The 18,294-nt window shown below is 39.8% G+C and overlaps 1 protein-coding gene across 2 annotated transcripts in view; it reads right to left on the bottom strand.

Moving 5' to 3' along the window:
* Positions 1-9,486, bottom strand: part of hhip (hedgehog interacting protein) — a 170,525-nt gene extending 161,039 nt beyond the window's left edge. For both annotated transcript variants that reach the window (XM_080199641.1, XM_080199632.1), the window contains exons 1-2: positions 9,056-9,486; positions 2,034-2,229 (exon numbers count right to left, since the gene is read on the bottom strand). In XM_080199641.1, the coding sequence (XP_080055767.1) occupies positions 2,034-2,229; positions 9,056-9,316 (457 nt within the window). In that variant the 5' untranslated portion in view covers positions 9,317-9,486. The remainder of the gene's footprint in view (positions 1-2,033; positions 2,230-9,055) is intronic.
* Between the last annotated feature and the right edge of the window lie 8,808 nt (positions 9,487-18,294).

Here is an 18,294-nt window from a genome sequence, read left to right on the forward strand (position 1 = left end):
AAGTCTGATATTAGTTGTAAAGGCACGGGAGAAACTGCTACGGTGTACATATTGATGCTAATGAATCTCAGATTGGAAACACTAATTTGTACTTCCTTTCTTAGATTTCAATCCTCTCCCTCTCTGCTGTTCCAAACACCATCCTCGAGTATACTGGATAGGATACGCTATTCCTGATTGCAGGAAGTTAACACTAATACAAATAGATTTACCCTCCACCAATTACGCCGCCATGTCCATACAGCTATGTGAATGACATTTATCTCATGAAGAATTGCCATTTATAACTCTTTGTGTGGGGATTAACAATAGAGAAACAATATCTTATCACTTTTTGTGGCAATGCTGAGTTAGTACACCAGACCAGTCACAATTGTTGCATCTTACTTACATATTACAAATCTGAGGATGAAGAATTCATTAATTGGGTTTATACTGTAAACAACATTTGATTGTGGTGTGTAAATGTATGACAAACTGTAATTATTCTCAGTGATTTCGACATTATCACAATGATAAAACAAATCTGGAAAAACACAAATATGCAAAACTTCAAATGTGCTTACGTATATATTGATTTCAAGTCAAAAGGCTTCTAGAAATTAAAGACTGTACATCCATATGTTAGTAACAACAAAAAGTCATTTTCAAGTTTAAAAACAAAAAAATCTGACATTCTGGACAATTTTCTTTGAGTTGATTAGCTTCTGTTGCATAATTCTCTAGAAACTTAATTCTAATTGGATACTTTAAACAAATACAATTAGGGTGCACGTCAATGACCACTCTGTCAACAAAAATTTGTTTTCTATCTTTGGTATCAAAACAAAAGCTTTCAATTAGCACCGACCTCTGCAATAGCAAATGGTGCCACATGCTGATTATAAGCATCTGTCTAACATAGGCAAATCTTCTGGCTTGGCTAAAAAACAGGCTGCTGGTTCACTTATGCACACCCCTGAGCCCTATCCATGTCCCAGTGCTAAAGTTATGCTTTCATCTGGTTATCTTCCAAGACAACCTGGGTGGTCACCCAAAGCACTTGACATCTTGATGCACTTCAGCAGTTTTACATATACACAAACTTTGTAGAAAAATAAATTTGTCATTCGTCACCACATATGTTGATCTGGGGAGAAAGGTTCCTGTGGCACCAGCTCCTGTGCTGCTCAAAACACTCCAATTAACTCTTTTGCTCAATTTAACTGCAATTTAAAAAAAAATTAAGTAGTAAGCCCCAGAAAAATGAGGACAAGGTCACGAGGGTCAGGGATTAGTTAATTTTTTTGAGTGGGAAAAGCATACAAAAATTCCCCAATGCATTATGGTTTGTGCATAATATCTACCAAAATTTAATCTGTTATGACTGCCTAGCAAGCAGACTTGGAAAATGTAACCCCCCACCCCCTTTCAGTCTGCAGGGAAATGTGATAAAAAGCAAGAACCAGCTGTATGCAGGGAACTGTGGAAAAATATCAGTAGTTTGGTGGGTAAAATAATAATATTTTCATTTTCCAGGGCATTTGTGAAACCACACAAAAGGAAATAAAGCGCTCTCCTTTAGAAATGTTTCCTTTTTTAAAAAACAGAAGTCCTGCATTGAATTGAAACACAACATTAAAGATATAAGCTTTGCTGAAAAAGGATTCATCTCCACCAAAGAATAAGACGCAGAATGAAATACCATGCATCTTGTATTTCATATTTATTAGGGCAGTGTTAATATAACTTATTTCAGCTATCATCGTATTATCAATGCTGCTTTTAATTGTTAAAAAAGCGGTGGCAACATTCTTTCCTGAATGTTGCTACAACTCCAAACATGGTGGCAGCAACATCTGCTATCAGTAGTGAAGTAATGACTTTTCAGTAAGCATTCGTTTTGTTTAATGGTACCCATGACCACCCCTTTCATTGCATATCAGAGGACCATGGCTTTGCTATAGATACCCCCACATTGATTCATCATGCATCAACAAGATATGAGGATTTATATGATTTCAGGGTTCATTCAAATGTCTTGCCTTTATTACCTGCAATGTGACTTCTGCAGGCAAAGTAGAACTGTTTGCAATAATCTCTGCACAAGATGGGAAAATCTAGCTCATTGTTTGATGCTTCTTCTTGGTCAGGTAAGTGAAATAAATTCTGTGCATATGGTGAACATTGGGCACACTTGATTTCTTCCAGCAACCTTGCACATTCTGTGTTGTTTGTAACAGAAAATACCTAAAAATCAAACAGCAGAAAGATGTAAGCAAAAGCAAACTGAATTAAAAAAAAACACCCTGGCTTGGAAATAATATGTCTCACATTGGATTTTTACAGTACTTTCTTGCTTTTAAGAATAATGGTGAAGTAGAATGTATCCCTTATTTTAAATCTAGTGAACCAAGTAATAAATGTTTACTAAATTCCAAAATGTATTTGCTCTTTCTTTTCTTCCATAAACGGAAGATTGCGTTGAATAAATGTTTTAAAGGACAAACTAAGAAGTGTCAACATGAAAAATTCCAAATGTCACAGCACATAAGAAAAGCTTTACTCAGGCCACAACAATATGTATGTTTTCCATTATGTTACGATCCTACCTCAAACCCCCCACTGTAGGAATTCTTGGTGGGAGTTCTACTGATGCCCTCTTGGTTTGTAATGTTTTCAAGTGTGATTATAAAACTTAAAAGAAATAATAATGGTCACAAAATACATCATTCAGCTCCCTAAGATTATAAATTTCCTCAAGTAACTTTCAATGGAAAAATATTTACAACAGCTAAATTAAATTACATTGGGAGTGTTGGCAGATTTTTGTTTCTAAATATACTGAAATTGCTAAAACCATTTAACAACCTTGTTTTCCTTAATGTCTGGTAATCCTATTGTCCTTCTTTCTAAAGTAATTTATGCTCTTTCTCCTTTAATATGTTGTACATGTTACTAACTTATAGTTAGTTTACAGTGTAATCCAACAGGGTTTAGTGTGTAAAATAATTTAATGCTTATGTCACTTACTATGAACTAAGAGCAGTGGGCAGTCTATGAAAAAGCATTTCAACCCAACATTCACAATTTTGATTTGTTTGTAGTGGCATAAGAAAAAAAAGTTACTTTCCTATCTTTCACAGTCTGAAGCAGCACAATCTTATACCAAACCCATTGTATTTAAAGTTGAATTTAGAACAAAGTCCAGCGTTAACATACGAGACTAAACTGCAGCCAAACGTTATTCTTAATAAGATTTTCCAGTGGAAAATGCTGCTTCTTTAAAAATAACTTATTTCAATCAGTCCCTAAACGTCTAAAGCTAAATTTGCAATTCAAACATTTTGTTTTTTTTTTAGAAAGGCGTAATGATTTATATGCTGGTGCATTGAAATAAAACTAAATGATTCAAATCCTGCGTGCCAGCTGTCAAATAGCATCCTCCTCTTCTGGCCGTCACAGACCCTAATTTCACTATTAAGGTATTTATATAGAGACATACACTGCTGAAGATTCTAATCACTGCAATCACATTTACTATTTCTGGAATGTGTTTTTGGTCACATATAAACCAAACAATAGATTAGGCAATAGGATTATTTAAATGATTTGAAATGAAATACAGTATTTTCTCTGTTTATTTCATGCTGTTTCCACACAGCGGGACCTACACATTTTTCTCTGTGTGAGGTCTACAGGGTACATACCCTTGAAGAGACAGATAGAGCCATCATTATAACACACACCCGATGTTCTCTCCCACTGGAAACAATGGGAGCGCACACAGGGCAATACAAGCATGCAATGACTAGCCCTCTGCATCTGTTACATTCATAGTAGAACTAGCTGCAATTGTTTACAATGAGAGAAGATACAGATAAATCATGTGAAGTACAATAGAGGATGCATCTCAAACTTTAACTAAAAATACATAAAACCAGCATTTTTTTTCTACCAGCTAATCTAAGAATTTGAAGGTAGATATGAGAAAAAAAAACGCATGATCTGTGCACTTTCTATTCTCAGAACACTTCATTGGTGCTGCTCATTTCACTTGTCCTAGGGTCTGCAAAACAATCCCAGTCTTGACACTGCACACCATGTACTTATACCTCCTGTTCAGCGAGGAGGTTTACCTTCCTCATAAGACAACAATAGCATCTTAGTAGAGTTGTTCTGTTAAAAGGGATGGAGTTTTGACAATTGAAGCTTAAAACTTTATTATTTTTATTTAATCAGTTGATCTCTTCTGGAGCCACTCAAATATTTATAGGTACAATAATGATCCATGCTTTCTCAGAAATTATGCTCAAAAGTAGCATGGATCAGAGAATCAGCACCACAGCCCTATTTCTGATCCCCACTTCCTTCTAATGCAGCAGCCCACTGTGAGTATAGAATTGGTGACTCATATCAATTGGGCTTATCTCCTTGTCGCTGCTACTGGGACTGGGAAGTGTGATTGCAATTAAATATATTGTGATCAGAAGTTCTGCAATCTGATTAGTTGAACTGACTCCACAAATGACAGATCTATGTCAGATGTTTGCAAATAATTTTCATAATAGATAGATTTTATCTTTTTTCTTTCACTTGTTGTGCACTTTCTTTTTCAGCAGCCATGCAACACAGGAGGCACTCTTCTGGAGTCCAAATATTGCCATCCTTGTTGAGAACAAAAAATACAGGGCAACCATATCAGGTGAATTCTGGTAACAGGTCTGAAACCTGACTCAGATTGAAAAAGTCAATAGTGCAAGCAATAAATTACTGACATAAAATGTTGAGAATGGTTGAGAATTATCTTCATCCTTTATATATTTTTCTATATAATATCTTATCTTCGAAACAAGAGGAATTTTGAAAGTCAGTTGATGCCTTCTACCAGTAGAAACCAAGCATTTTAAGGGCTCAGCATCTATTAACATCCTTTACTAGTAATACACAATGACAGTTTTTTCTTTGACTCAAAAAGAAAAAAAAACTTTGCATCAGTTTGCTAGTCACTACATGGTATTCGGGTTAAGAAATTGCAGCCACTAGAATGCAAAGAAAAAAATAAACTTAAACTGGAGAAATTTTCCAGTAGGACTAAGGTTTCTAAATTTTTCTTTGAGTTAGTAAACATCCTTTTGGCATTGAAAAGTATAAAAGACAAATATTTATTGTGGCACTTGTTTTATTGTACTGTCTGTATGCCTCTATTTTCAATGGGGATGTATACATACACAAGTCATGCCTTGCAGTGAACAAATTAATGGCAATAATATAATAAACATCCAGCAAATAAATTCGCCAAAACTTACTTTAAAAGCTGCAACTAAAAATAATAATCAGCGTTAACGTTTTACCTGGAATGTTCATTAAAGGTATGTGAGTTTTCAAAGGACTCATAGCATCAAGATAATTGAAGTTATTTTAACATTCCTTTTATGCAACTATGGTTTAAAAGAAAAATATAGAATGCAGAAATGCCCCCACAGCATACATCTTCTAAAGCCTTTGTAAAGATGGACATAAGCATTATTGTCTGTTTCCTCAATAACTGTAATGTGCAGCTTACCAACTATTTTCAGGAAAATCAACTTTGGTATACAGCATTATTTCTGATCCTGCCGATGCTATGTAGGTTGAAAAGAGTAAAATATTAGATGACGTAAATCTACATGACCCAAAGTTTGGTTTTCATAGACCGCTTGCCAGTGAGAGGAAGGAGATGATGAGGTTAATGTCTTGGGAAAGGAAAAGCAAAGCAGGACCATGCCAACTTGGCAGAAAACCCACCTGAAAAGCAGAGTGTTTTATATTTCAGAGCCAGTAAGACACTGTATAGTTTGCTTGTGGTACAAAAGATGAAACATGCAAATTTAGAGCACATTCAACTCAAACTGTCAAAAATGCTGATCACATACTACTGTTCAGTTAAGGGATTGCAATCTTTCTTATGCTGATGACAAATTATGCAAAGCACTGTGATATGAGGTTCATCCTAGCTGGATAAAAACGTGCAATTCATTGATCATATTTATTCTATGTCCTTTTAGTCTCAATAAATAGTTTCAGGTTGCTTTCAATGAATCTGTAATATGTAGGTTCTAGAGTCAACCTTTGACCAGTTATGTATGACATTGTGAACTGCAGACTATTTACCTGATGCTATTTGGCAATATGTCCAACACAAAAGTTATTGAGTTGTATAAAATTTTAACACTGAAGATATTCAATAATCTCTAAAGCTATTAGAACCGCATAGTATTTCCACACAGCAGGTTGTTTCAAACAAATAGACAAGTACCCGCTTTAAGGTTGTTTAATTCTTCATGTTCTCCCCTGTATATTTAAGAATACCAAGCTGGCACAGAACAGTTGATGATAATTTATAAACAAAAATACTACATGGTTGTGCATGGGTGGTCCAGATAACCAAGCTTACTTAATTCCAGTGGATGTGATTTGATAATATCACAGTGCAAAACATGACTGGGACTTATATCTAATGCAAGGCTATTTCAATGTGTTGTTAATGGGAACAATTACAATTCTCAAAGGTAATTATCTGGGCCATGAAAAGAAGGGAGGTGTTCATTAGGATAATTGTAAAGACAAATGAGATTAATATTAAGGGTGCAGCTAGAAACATTTTTAGGATGAGAAATGGAAACTGAAGAGTTGCAGAGGTTAGAGTTTCTAATTGCACAGAATTAAGTAATGGGAGAGTTTCTCCCATAGAAGTGTTATTTGAAGAGTAAGCACCACAGATGGCAACATAAGAATGCATCTCGATATAAGAATTAAATAGCTTATCATTGATTGCATGTAACAACACAATTTTAGTATAAAGTACATTCAGTATATTTTCCTCATGAAGAAATTCCAACCTATAAGGAACCTCAAGTTTGCCTATCAAATCCCACACCTCAGTTCAGTAAAGTTTGCCAGTACTTGGGCAGGCCATTAGATGGAGCACCACATAGAGGCTGTTGAAGAGGAAATGCTGAAATTCTCTGTCTCTTTTTAACTTCCCCTTGCAGTACCATCACACAAGTTTGGAAACCACAAAATTGTGTCAATGTGGTCACAGGGGAAGTCTGCTGCCCCAAGACTATCCCACCCACCTGGCTGTGAGATGGTTTATCTGTGGAGAAAAATACATTTAGGTATATTTGTAAAACCAAGAATTGGAATGATGATGGATGCACAAGATTTAAAGTACAGGCAAGCAGAAAAATCTGCCAGTTTTATTATTTTGGGTTTTTTTTAAAACTAATTGCACTTCTCTTCTGAACATTAAGTACAAGTATCAGAGTTCTGAAATGTCATCAATAGCTTAGTTTTTGCAAGATTTTATTCCAAGAATTTTGCTTAATGCAATCTATGAAACATTTTTGAGTACCCAAACTACATGCCAACTATATTTAATAACATATTATTATTGCACTCACATCAACCAAGCAGGAATCTGACAAAATCAATTCAACAAAAATCTATCTGATTCTACTTGTTATGCATTAACTATTCTGGTTGCCAAATAAATGATAACATTTTTTCAAAAACTTGTTTTTTTCCAGTAATAAGATTAATTTCCTCTTTTTGTTATTAAGAGTAATAGATGAAATTATCAAGCTGCATGTGATTAAACACAACACATTGAAAACTACCAAAAATTCAAACATTATCCTAACATGCTTTGGAATGATTAGTGTTGCTATTGACTAACGTAAAACATGTGTGCAGTCCTTCTTTCATCTCAAAATCACTCAAAACAGGAGTAAGACTTAATAATTTGGTCCTTTCATAGTGCCAGCTTTAACACTGGATGAGTTTGTCGCTCAGTTACATTTGTATAACAAAGGCAGTTGTCAGGTTAGTGAAATAGCTAGAGCAAACAGATTAGTGTGAGGAGAACAACACTTGAAAACTATCCCTTGGACAAACTTGGCTCTCAAATTATCCAAGGTGAAAAGAGCACGAAGCTGTAACTCAGCCAGACTAAATTCTCTAATAAAGTCTTCCTTTACTAGCCATGTGTTGAGACAGCAAACTATCCAAAACACTTGAAAGACACTTGGGATAAAAAGTTGCGGAAAAAATAAAGAGGGATTATAATGCATGGCATTCCCAGAAATAGTCAAACAATATTTTTGAATTTGTTTGAATGCATAAATGAGTGTCGCTTCAGTTACATATCATCCCTGTTTACCCCTTTCCACTTACATGCTCTTAACCCCGATCATTTCCATCCGAAAAAACGTTTCCCCCCTCTTTCAAATATTGCCCCATATGGTCGAAATAAAAAGCAAATCAACAGCTGAAAACCTGCAGTAAGGCGTTCTCACTCATCTGGGAATATAAATAGTAGGACAAATGCTCACTCAAAAGGCACGGACATTTGGACAGAGCTTGGACTGAAGGAGAATGATGTTCTCCAGTTTCACCCATTAGTGAACCAACTAACAAACACAATGGTGTTGTTGTTATTCTTTTGCCATAAGCAACAGGACTCTGTGTGTGGGCAGCAGTTTAGTGGGGAGGAGGATAAGTCGACCCCTTTTTGTCCTATTGATTTTTTCTATTTGCATGACTTGAGCAAATTAAATGATGCAATATGGCTTTTTGTTACAAAACAAAGTGAAAGATACCACCCAGACGCATATGTTGATTCGTAGAAGCTGTTTACATGAGAATAGAGTGAAATCTACCGTGAACCGAGCATAAAAATTCGATTCAGCCTGGGTATTTCTTATTATGTTGAGGCCAAGAACGCTAGAACACGAGTTTTGAAGCGACCTTTGTGCTGCCACTGTAGAGTTTTCCAAGCAAGAACACCTGAATATTTGTGACACATTTTCTAACTTTAGTCCGTCATCGCGATTATAATTAGTTTCCTTATCATGCCCCACAAAAGTTTTATCCTTGCCTTCCCGTAAAGATCTAGCCTTAATTATATAGCCTTTATTAAAAGGTGATTGATAACTATGGTAACTGAAGTTACAGTACACAATGTGATGGACACATCATATTAATCGTATGCACATCGTGCATTTTATTCAAACCTTATACGTGAAAAATTTACCTTGGGATCAACGAATTGCTGCCTGCTCACGGGGCAGCAGGACAGCCGGGTGTAGAGTTTGTGACAGATGTACCCACTGGCGTCCAGTGCCAACAGTCTCCTGTCCCTCTTCTTCAAGCGGCGCGGCGCACTCCCATCCAGGCACCTCCTCACCGGAGATTTCTCACTCCTTTCACGCGACTTTGCTTCGCTGTCAAACAAGTTAGCGGCTACCACCAGCACCAGGACAAACTTTAGCGACACCTTGGCGTTCATCTTCATCCTACAATATTGTAATATATTTGAACTCCTTTTTATGGCTCACTTCAAACAAATCATAACTTCTGAACACAGGAATTAAGTTTTCTTTTTTTTAAGAAAAAACAGAAGGTGCCAGAAAATAAATACATGTACACATATACACAGTTTTCTTTTGTTTAAAACAGTTGTTATCCGTGTGTTAGGAGAGTGTAGTGCACTGGTTGAAGCAGCAGCTGCTTGTGCTGCGAGCTGGCTGTCGGCTGTGAGCAGCAGTGGCGCGCGCTCCGGATGGATGTGAGCAGGTAGCGCCCCCCGCCCCCTCTGTGTGTGTGTGTGTGTGTGAGAGATTGCCGGGTGGGGGGGAGGGGGGGGGGGGCTCGCGGTCTCCCCCCCCCCCCCCCCCCCAAGGAATCAACCCCCCTACACACGGAATCACCCCCCATCACCACGTGCACGCGCGGGGAGTGACGTCATCGCCAGGCACCCGGCGCGGTCGGGGGCGCGCGGCGCCAGACGGCTGCTGCCGAGGTAAACCCGGGAAACATTCAAAACATTCAGCAACAAGTGTAACACACTGCATCGCCCCTGACATTGCTTCAAGCTCCGTATCACTGCCGGGGAGGGGGGAGAGATATGGGCTTTCTGTCCCCCGCCCCGGGACCAGGCTCCCTTACAAGTTCTCGCTAAGTGAGGGAAGCTGCACCGCGATCTGTCGCTGTTTTCTCATATTAGCAAGTGTCATATGCTTACGAATGGATGCTATTCGTAAGTTTAATTTAGCAACTTATCCACATGAAACGGCTCCCGAATAATTTAGCAATCAATCGTTCCTGTAGCAAGACTGGATATATATATTTTAATGTAGATGTTTATAATAGAGATAGGGGAGGGGCCGTGAGATGACTTACGGTGTAGTAGTAACACATTGAATTATATTTGGGGAAACGATTGGGAGCTAAATACTATTCCAGAGAGTAGTGCCCACATGATAGGTGAGTTAAATGGAGGAACTGGAATTAAATATTGAACACAAATTAGATGGATTCGTTACAATAACACAACGAAATATTTTAAATCTCGTAATGAGGTCTTTTGTGCTCCCGATGAAAAGGGACGTGGTCACACTTATAAGGCAAATGTATTGATACCATGCAGTATTCAAATATCATTTATTATCATCTACAAGAATTTTCCTGAAAACTTGCTCAATAGTATCGGAGTATCTACTTTGTTTCCCGGTCCTAGTCAAAGAGGCTTACAGCATGGGAACAGGCCCTTCGGCCCAAATTCTCCATGCCACTCAGCTTTTACCATTAAGCTATCCCAATTGCCTCTGTTTGGCCCATATCCCTTTATACCAGACTTATCCATGAAACTGTCTAAATGCTTTTTGTATTCGCCTCTAATACTACCTCTGGCAACTTATTCCAGAAACTCTCAACCCTCTGTGTGAAAAAAATTACCCCTCTTGACTCTTTTGTGTCTCTCCCTTTGCACCTTAAACCTACACTCTTCAGTTTTAGACTCCTACCATTGGGAAAAGATGATGACTACCTTATCTATGCCCCTCAATGTTTTATAGACCTTTATAAGATCACCTCTAAGCCTCCTAGCTCCAGGGTGGAATTTTACTAGATTTTTTCTAAGCTCACCTGAAAATGGGAGAGTTCCAGATCTGTCTTTCGAGTGAGTTTTCATGTCCAATCTTACATACTGTGCCTCTAAAAAGGTGGACTGGTCAGTTTCTAGCCAGAGAGGCTTTCCAGATAGCCTGTGGAAGGAGGTATTGTGCATGTGCAGACCTCTGATGCTGCATATGCACGTTATCAGCAGCAGGGGTCTGATAGATAAGAGAGAGAGCTGTCAGGCCCCTGCTGTTGCAGGCAGCCTCAACTAGTTTCCCTCCCCCCAACAACTGTGGGGGCCCACGGTCCGAGATGCAGCCCCCATCGCCCAGATTGATCGCAGCCTCGTTCCCTCCCCTACCGATCGCAGGCAGAGTGGCAGTGGAACACCCGCTCCTTCCCCACTGATCGCAGATAGAGCTGTAGTGGCTCTCATTGGCACTGGCCTGCCCTCTGGCACTGCCGGGTGGGCATTACCCAGGTGCCCTGTCAGCGATAGGCTGTTCACATTAGAAATTGGGTGTTGTAAAATCGTAACAGGCACAAAAACGGACATCATTTGTGCTAGCCGCTTTATGCCCAATTTTGCAACATTTTCCCTCCATGTAAAGAGGTCGTTAAAATTCTGCCCCCAGTCTATCCAGCCTCTCCTTATAATGCAAACCAGCAAGCCCAATAGCATCCTAGTAAATCTTTTCTGCACTCTTTCTAGTTTAATAATATATTTTCCAATGTAAGGTGACTAGACCTGCACACAGTATTCCAAGTGTGGCCTTACCAATGTCTTGTACAACTTCAACAAGACATCCCAACTCCTGCATTCAATGTTCTGACAAATGAAACCAAGCATGCCAAATGCCTTCTTCACCAACCAGTCCACCTGTGACTCTGCTTTCAAGGAGCTATGAACCTGTATTGCTAGATCTGTTTGTTCTGTAACTCTCCTCGACGCCCTATCATTAACTGAGTAAGTCCTGCCTTGGTTCAATCTATCAAAATGCATCACCTTGCATTTATCTGAATTAAACTCCATCTGCTATTCGTCAGCCCACTGGCCCAATTGATTAAGATCCCATTGCAATCCAAGACAACCTTCTTCACTGTCCGCTATGCCATCAATCTTGGTGTCATTTGTAAACTTACTAACCACGCCTCCTATAATCTCATTCAAATCATTAATATAAATGACAAATAACAGTGCACCCAGCACTGATCCCTGGGCACAGGCCTCCAGTTTGAAAAACAACCCTCGACAACCACCCTCTGTCTTCTGTCATCAAGCCAATTTTGTATCCGTTTACCTACCTCATCCTGGATCCCGTGAGATTTAACCTGATGCAACAACCTACCAAGTGATACCTTGTCAAAGGCCTTGCTAAAGTCCATGTAGACAACATCAGCTGCACTGCCGTCATCTACCTTTTTGGTTACCCCTTCAAAAAACTCAATCAATTTCGTGAGACATGATCTTCCACTCGCAAAGCCATGCTGACTGGCCCTAATCAGTCTTTGCCCCTTTGAATGCCTGTACATCCTGTATATCAGAATACCTTCGAACAACTTATTCACTACAAATATCAGGCCTGTAGTTTGGAGGCTTTTCCACGCAACCCTTCTTACATAGAAACATAGCAGATAGGAACAGGAGGAGATCATTTGGCCCTTCGAGCCTGCTTCGCCATTCATTGTAATCATGGCTATCATCCAACTCAATAAACAATCCTGCTTTTTCTCCATAATCTTCCCCAAATGCTATATCCAGCTGCCTCTTGAATACATTCAATGTTTTGGCATTATTCATTACCACTTCTTGTAGTAATGATTTCCACAGGCTCACAACTCTTTGGATGAAGAAATGTCTACTCACCTCTGTCCTAAATGGTTTACCCTGGATCGCCAGACTGTGACCCTTGGTTCTGGACTCCATCCCCCCACTCAAATCAGGAATATCTTCTCTGCATGCACCCTGTCTAGTTCTTTAAGATTTTATAAGTTTCTATGAGACTTATAAACTCCAGCGAAAACAATCCTAACCTAGTCAATCTCTCCTCATACATCAGTCCTGCCATCCCTGGAATTAGCCTGGTAGACCTTTACTGCCTTCCCTCGACAGCAAGAACATCCTTCCTCAGTAAAGGAGACCAAAACTTCACACAATATTCTAGGTGTTGCCTCACCAAGGCCCTGTATGATTGCAACAACGCATCCCTGTTCCTGTACTCAAAACCTCTCGCAATGAAGGCCAACATGCCATTTACCTTCTGTACTGCCTGCTGCACCTGCATGCTTACCTTCAGTGACTGGTGCACAAGGATACACAGGTCCCGCTGCACGCTCCCCTATTCCAATTCACTTTGGAAGCAAAAACAAGAAGGCAGATTACTACCTGAAGGCAACAATCTGCCTTCTTGTTTTTGCTTCCAAAGTGAATAACATCACACTTATCCAAATTATACTGCATCTGCCATTGATTAGCCCACTCACCCAACTTGTCCAGATCATTCTGAAGGACCTCTGTATCCTCGTCACAGTTCACCCTCCCACCCAACTTGGTATCATCTGCAGGCTTTGAATGTTACATTTTGTTCCCTCATCCAAATCATTAATATATATTGTGAATAGCTGGGGTCCCAGCACTGATCCCTGTGGCACCCCACTAGATACTGCCAATTTGAAAAACACTCATTAATCCCTATTCTTTGTTTTCTCTCTGCCAACCAGTTTTCTACCCATCTCATTACACTTCTCCCAATCCCATGCTCTTTACTCTTGCACAATAATCTCTTGTGCAGGACATTGTCAAATGCTTTCTGAAAGTCCAAATATATCACATTAACTGGGTCCCCCTTGTCAACTCCTCTAGTTACATCTTCAAGGAATTCCAACAGATCTGTCAAGCATAGTTTTTCCTTCACAAATCCATGCTAACTCTGCCTAGTCTTGCCACTGTTTTCTAAATGTTCAATGCTATAAAGTCCTTGATAATGGATTCAAGAATTTTCTCCACTACCGATGTTAACTTACTGGCCTATAATTCCCTGTTTTCTCTCTACCTCCCTTTTTGAATATTGGAGTGACATTAGCTACCCTCCAATCTGCAGGGAATGTCCCTGAGTCTGTAGAATCCTGGAAGATGACCACCAATGCATCCACAATTTTTAGAGCCACTTCCTTGAGTACTCTGGGATGTAGATTATCAGGCCCTGGGAATTTATCTGCCTTCAATCCCATTACTTTTCCCAGAATCATTTCTCTACTAAAATTGATTTCCCTCAGTTCTTCCCTCTCACTAAACCTTGTATTTTCCAACATTTCTGGCATTTGGTATGTGTCCTCTTTTGTGAAGTTAGAACCGAAGTATGTTTTCAGTTGCACAGCCATTTCTTTGTCCCCTATTATTCATTCTCCCATTTCTGTCTGTAGGGCACCTACACTTGTCTTCACCAACCTTTTTCTCTTCACTTATCTATAGAAACTCTTAGTGTTAGTCTTTATGTTCCCTGCAAGCTTATTTCATACTGCATTTTCCCTTCTTAATCAATCCTTTGGTCCTTCTTTGCTGAATCCTAAACTGCTCCCAAACCTCAGACCTATTATTTTTCTGGGCCAATCTATATGCTTCTTCCTTAGATCGGATAATCTCTCTAACTTCCTTTGTAAGCCATGGATTGGCCCTTTTATCCATCTTGCTTTTGTGCCAGACAGGAACAAACAGTTGCTGTAGTTCCCCCATGTGCTCCTTGAATGTTTACCATTGCCTATCCACTGTCATCCCTTTAAGTAAATCTCTCCAATCGATCAAGGCCAACTCATGCCTCATATCCTCATAGGTTCCTTTATCAAAATTCAGTACCCTAATCTCCAAATTAACTACTTCACTCTCCATCTTGATAAAAAATTCTATCATGTTATGGTTGCTCATCCCCAATGGGTCTTGTACAGTTAGATTGGCAATAATTCCCTTCTCATCAGTACCCAGTCTAAGATGACCTGCTCTCTAGTTGGTTCCTCCACATATTGGTCAAGAAAACCATCCCATATACACTCCAGGAAATCCTCCTCTGCGGCTTTGTGGCTAATTTGATTTGCCCTACGTATGTGCAGATTAAAATCACCCATGATCACCGATATTCCCTTATCACATGCATCTCTAATTTTGTGTTTTATGTGATTTCCAACATCACCACTGCAGTTTAGGGGTCTATATATGACACCCACTAATGTTTTTTGCCCCTTGGTTTTTCTCAACTTTACCCATACTCCACGTTGTCAGAGCTAATATCCTTTTTCACTATTGTATTAATTTCCTCTTTAACCAGCAATGCCACTCCACCACCTTTTCCTTTATGCCTGTCCTTCTAAACATTGAATACCCTGGGACATACAGTTTCCACCCCTGGTTACCCTGCAGCCACGTCTCCGTAATCCCTATTATATCATACCCGTTTACATCTGTCTGCATGATTAGTTCACCCACTTTATTGCAAATGCTCTGCACATTAAGGCACAGACCCTCTAAGCTTAACATTGTTTGCCTTGCTCCCAATATTTTCCTCTATAGCCCTGTTTGAACTTTGTCCTTGGTTTCTCTGCCCATCACTTTTTTTATTCCCTTTTCTACCTTTTGTTTTTGTCGTTGCTCCCTCCACCTCTGACTGCTTAGATAAGTTCCCATCCCATTCTTAAACAAAGGCACAACATTTGCCGCTCTCCAATTTTCAGGCACCTCACTTGTCTATTACGGGACCTGCAATTTCCTCCCTGGCCTCCCACAATGTCCTGGGATACGCTTCATCAGGTCCCAGGGACTTATCTATCTTGATGCACTTTAAAGCTTCCAGCACCTCCTCTGTAATATGTACGCTCCTCAAGACATCACTGTTTATTTCCCCAAGTTTCCTAACATCCATACTTTTCTCAACAGTAAATACTAATGAAAAATATTCATTTAAGATCTCTCTCATCTCTTGTGTGTCAGCACATAGATGACCTTGTTAATTCTTAAGAGGCCCTGTTCTCTCCCTAGATACTCTTTTACGTTTTATGTATTTGTAGAAGCTCTCTGTTAAGACTCACATGCCAGCTGTTAAGACTCGCATGCCAACCATTATTTTGTAAATTAAGTTTGTGTCTATATATGCCCTGTTTATGAAACAAATCCTGCACTCACCCGATGAAGGAACAGTGCTCCAAAAGCTTGTGCTACTAAATAAACCTGTTGGACTTTAATCTGGTGGTATGAGACGACTTACTATAGGAAGAATGTGAGGGTACACTATAGGAAGCACTAGAGAGGGTGCAATAGAGATTAATCTGCATGTTCCTTGGGCTGGAACCCTTTTAGCTGTAAAGGAAGGCTAGTTAGGCTGGCTTTTTTTCTCCTTAGAGCAGACGAGGCTGAGGGGGACCTGACTGAGATGTACAAAATTATGAGGGACATAGATTGGATAGAAAGGAAGGAATTTTTCCCTTTATTAAAGGGGTCAATATACAGGGGGCATGGATTTAAAGGGGCAGGAGATTTTTCAGCCAAAGGAAGGTGGGAATCTGAAACTCTGCCTGAAAAGGTGGTAGAGGCAGGAACTTTCAACATTTAAGAAGAAGATGATCTCTTGAAATGCCGTAGCGTACAAGGCTATGGACCAAGTGCTGGAAAATGGGATTAGAATAGATAGGTGCTTGATGGCTGGCACAGGGACGATGGACCAAAGCTCTATGATTCTATGACTGTGAGATAACATGAATTGCTGCCATTGTGTATCAGTGGTGAAGGGAGTGAACGTTGGTGGATAGGATACCAATCAAGTGGGCTGCTTTGTCTTGGATGGTGTCAACCTTCTTGAGAATTGTTGAAGCTGTACTTATTACGACAAGTGGAAGATATTCCATCACACTCTGAATTTGTGCTTTATAGATGGTGGACACGTTTTGAGGAGTCAGGAGGTGAGTCACTACAGGATTCCTGGCCTCTGACTTGCTCTTGTAGCCACAATATTTAAGTGACTAGTCCAGTTCAGTTTCAGATCAGTGGTAACCCCAGGATGTTGATAGTGGAGGATTCAGCAATGGTAGTGCCATTTAATGTCAAAGAGGCAATGGTTAGATTATCACTTGTTAGAGATAGTTATTGCATGGTGCAAATATTACTTCCTATTTGTCAGTTCAAGCCTGGATATTGTCCGGGTCTTGTTATATTTGGACATAGACTACTTTAACATCTGAGGATTCGTGAGTGTTGCTGAACATTGTACAATCATCAGTGAACATCCCCACTTCTGACCTTATGGTGGAAGAAGGTCATTAATGAAGCAGCTGGAATAGGGGTAGGACACTAACCTGAGGAACTTTTGCTGTGTTGTCCTGGATCTGAGATGGTTGATCTCCAATCACCAAAATCATCTTCCTCTGTACTAGGTGTGACTCAAGCCTGCAGAGAATTTTCCCCTGGATTTCCATCAACTCCAGTTTTGCCAGGGTTCCTTTGATGCCACCCTCGGTGAGATCCAGTCAAGTGCAGTTACTTTTCCACTATCTCTGGATTTCAGCTTTTTTGTCCATCTTTTAACGAAGGCTGTAATGAAGTCGAGAGCTGACTGACCCTGGTGGCACCCAAACTGACCATCAGTATTGCAGATTATTGCTAAGCAACAGCTGCTTGATGACCTCTTCCATCATTTTACTGATGATTGAGAGTCAACTGATTGGGCGGTAACTGGCTGATTGGATTTGTCCTGCTACTTGTGTACAGGCCAAACCTGGGCAATTTTCCAGATTATTGGGTAAATGCTAGGCATGTCTCTGCACTGGAACAGCTTGGCTAGGGGCATGGCGAGTCCTGGAGCACAAGTCTTTGAGACTATTGCTGGAATATTGTTAGGGCCCATAGCAAATACAGTATTCAATGTCTTCAGCTGTTCCTTGATATGATGTGAAGTGAATCAAATTAACTAAAGACTGACATCTGTGATGCTGGGGTCTTTGAAGTCTGAGATTAATCATCCACTTGGCAGTTCTGGCTGAAGATTGTTGTCAATACTTCAGTCTTTTCTTTTGCACTGATGTGCTGGGTTCCCCCATCATTGAGGATGGGGACATTTGTGATACACCTCCTCCAGTGAGTTGTTTAATTGTCCACCACCATTCATGGCTTCATGTGGCAGGACTGCAGAGCTTAGGTTTGATCTGTCGGATGTGGATTAGTTCTGGCTATTCCTTACTGCTTTTGCTATTTGACCTGCAGGTAGTCCTGTGCTGTAGCTTCACCAGGTTGACCTTCATTTTTCAATGTGCCTGATGCTGTTCCTGGCACATCCTCGTGCATTCTTTGTTGAGTTCAGGTTGATTCCCTTGCTTGGTGGTAATGGCAAAGTGGAG

This window comes from Carcharhinus amblyrhynchos, chromosome 1 (genome assembly GCF_965287045.1).
Source record: "Carcharhinus amblyrhynchos chromosome 1, sCarAmb.v2.hapA, whole genome shotgun sequence".
Classification (NCBI taxonomy): domain Eukaryota; kingdom Metazoa; phylum Chordata; class Chondrichthyes; order Carcharhiniformes; family Carcharhinidae; genus Carcharhinus; species Carcharhinus amblyrhynchos.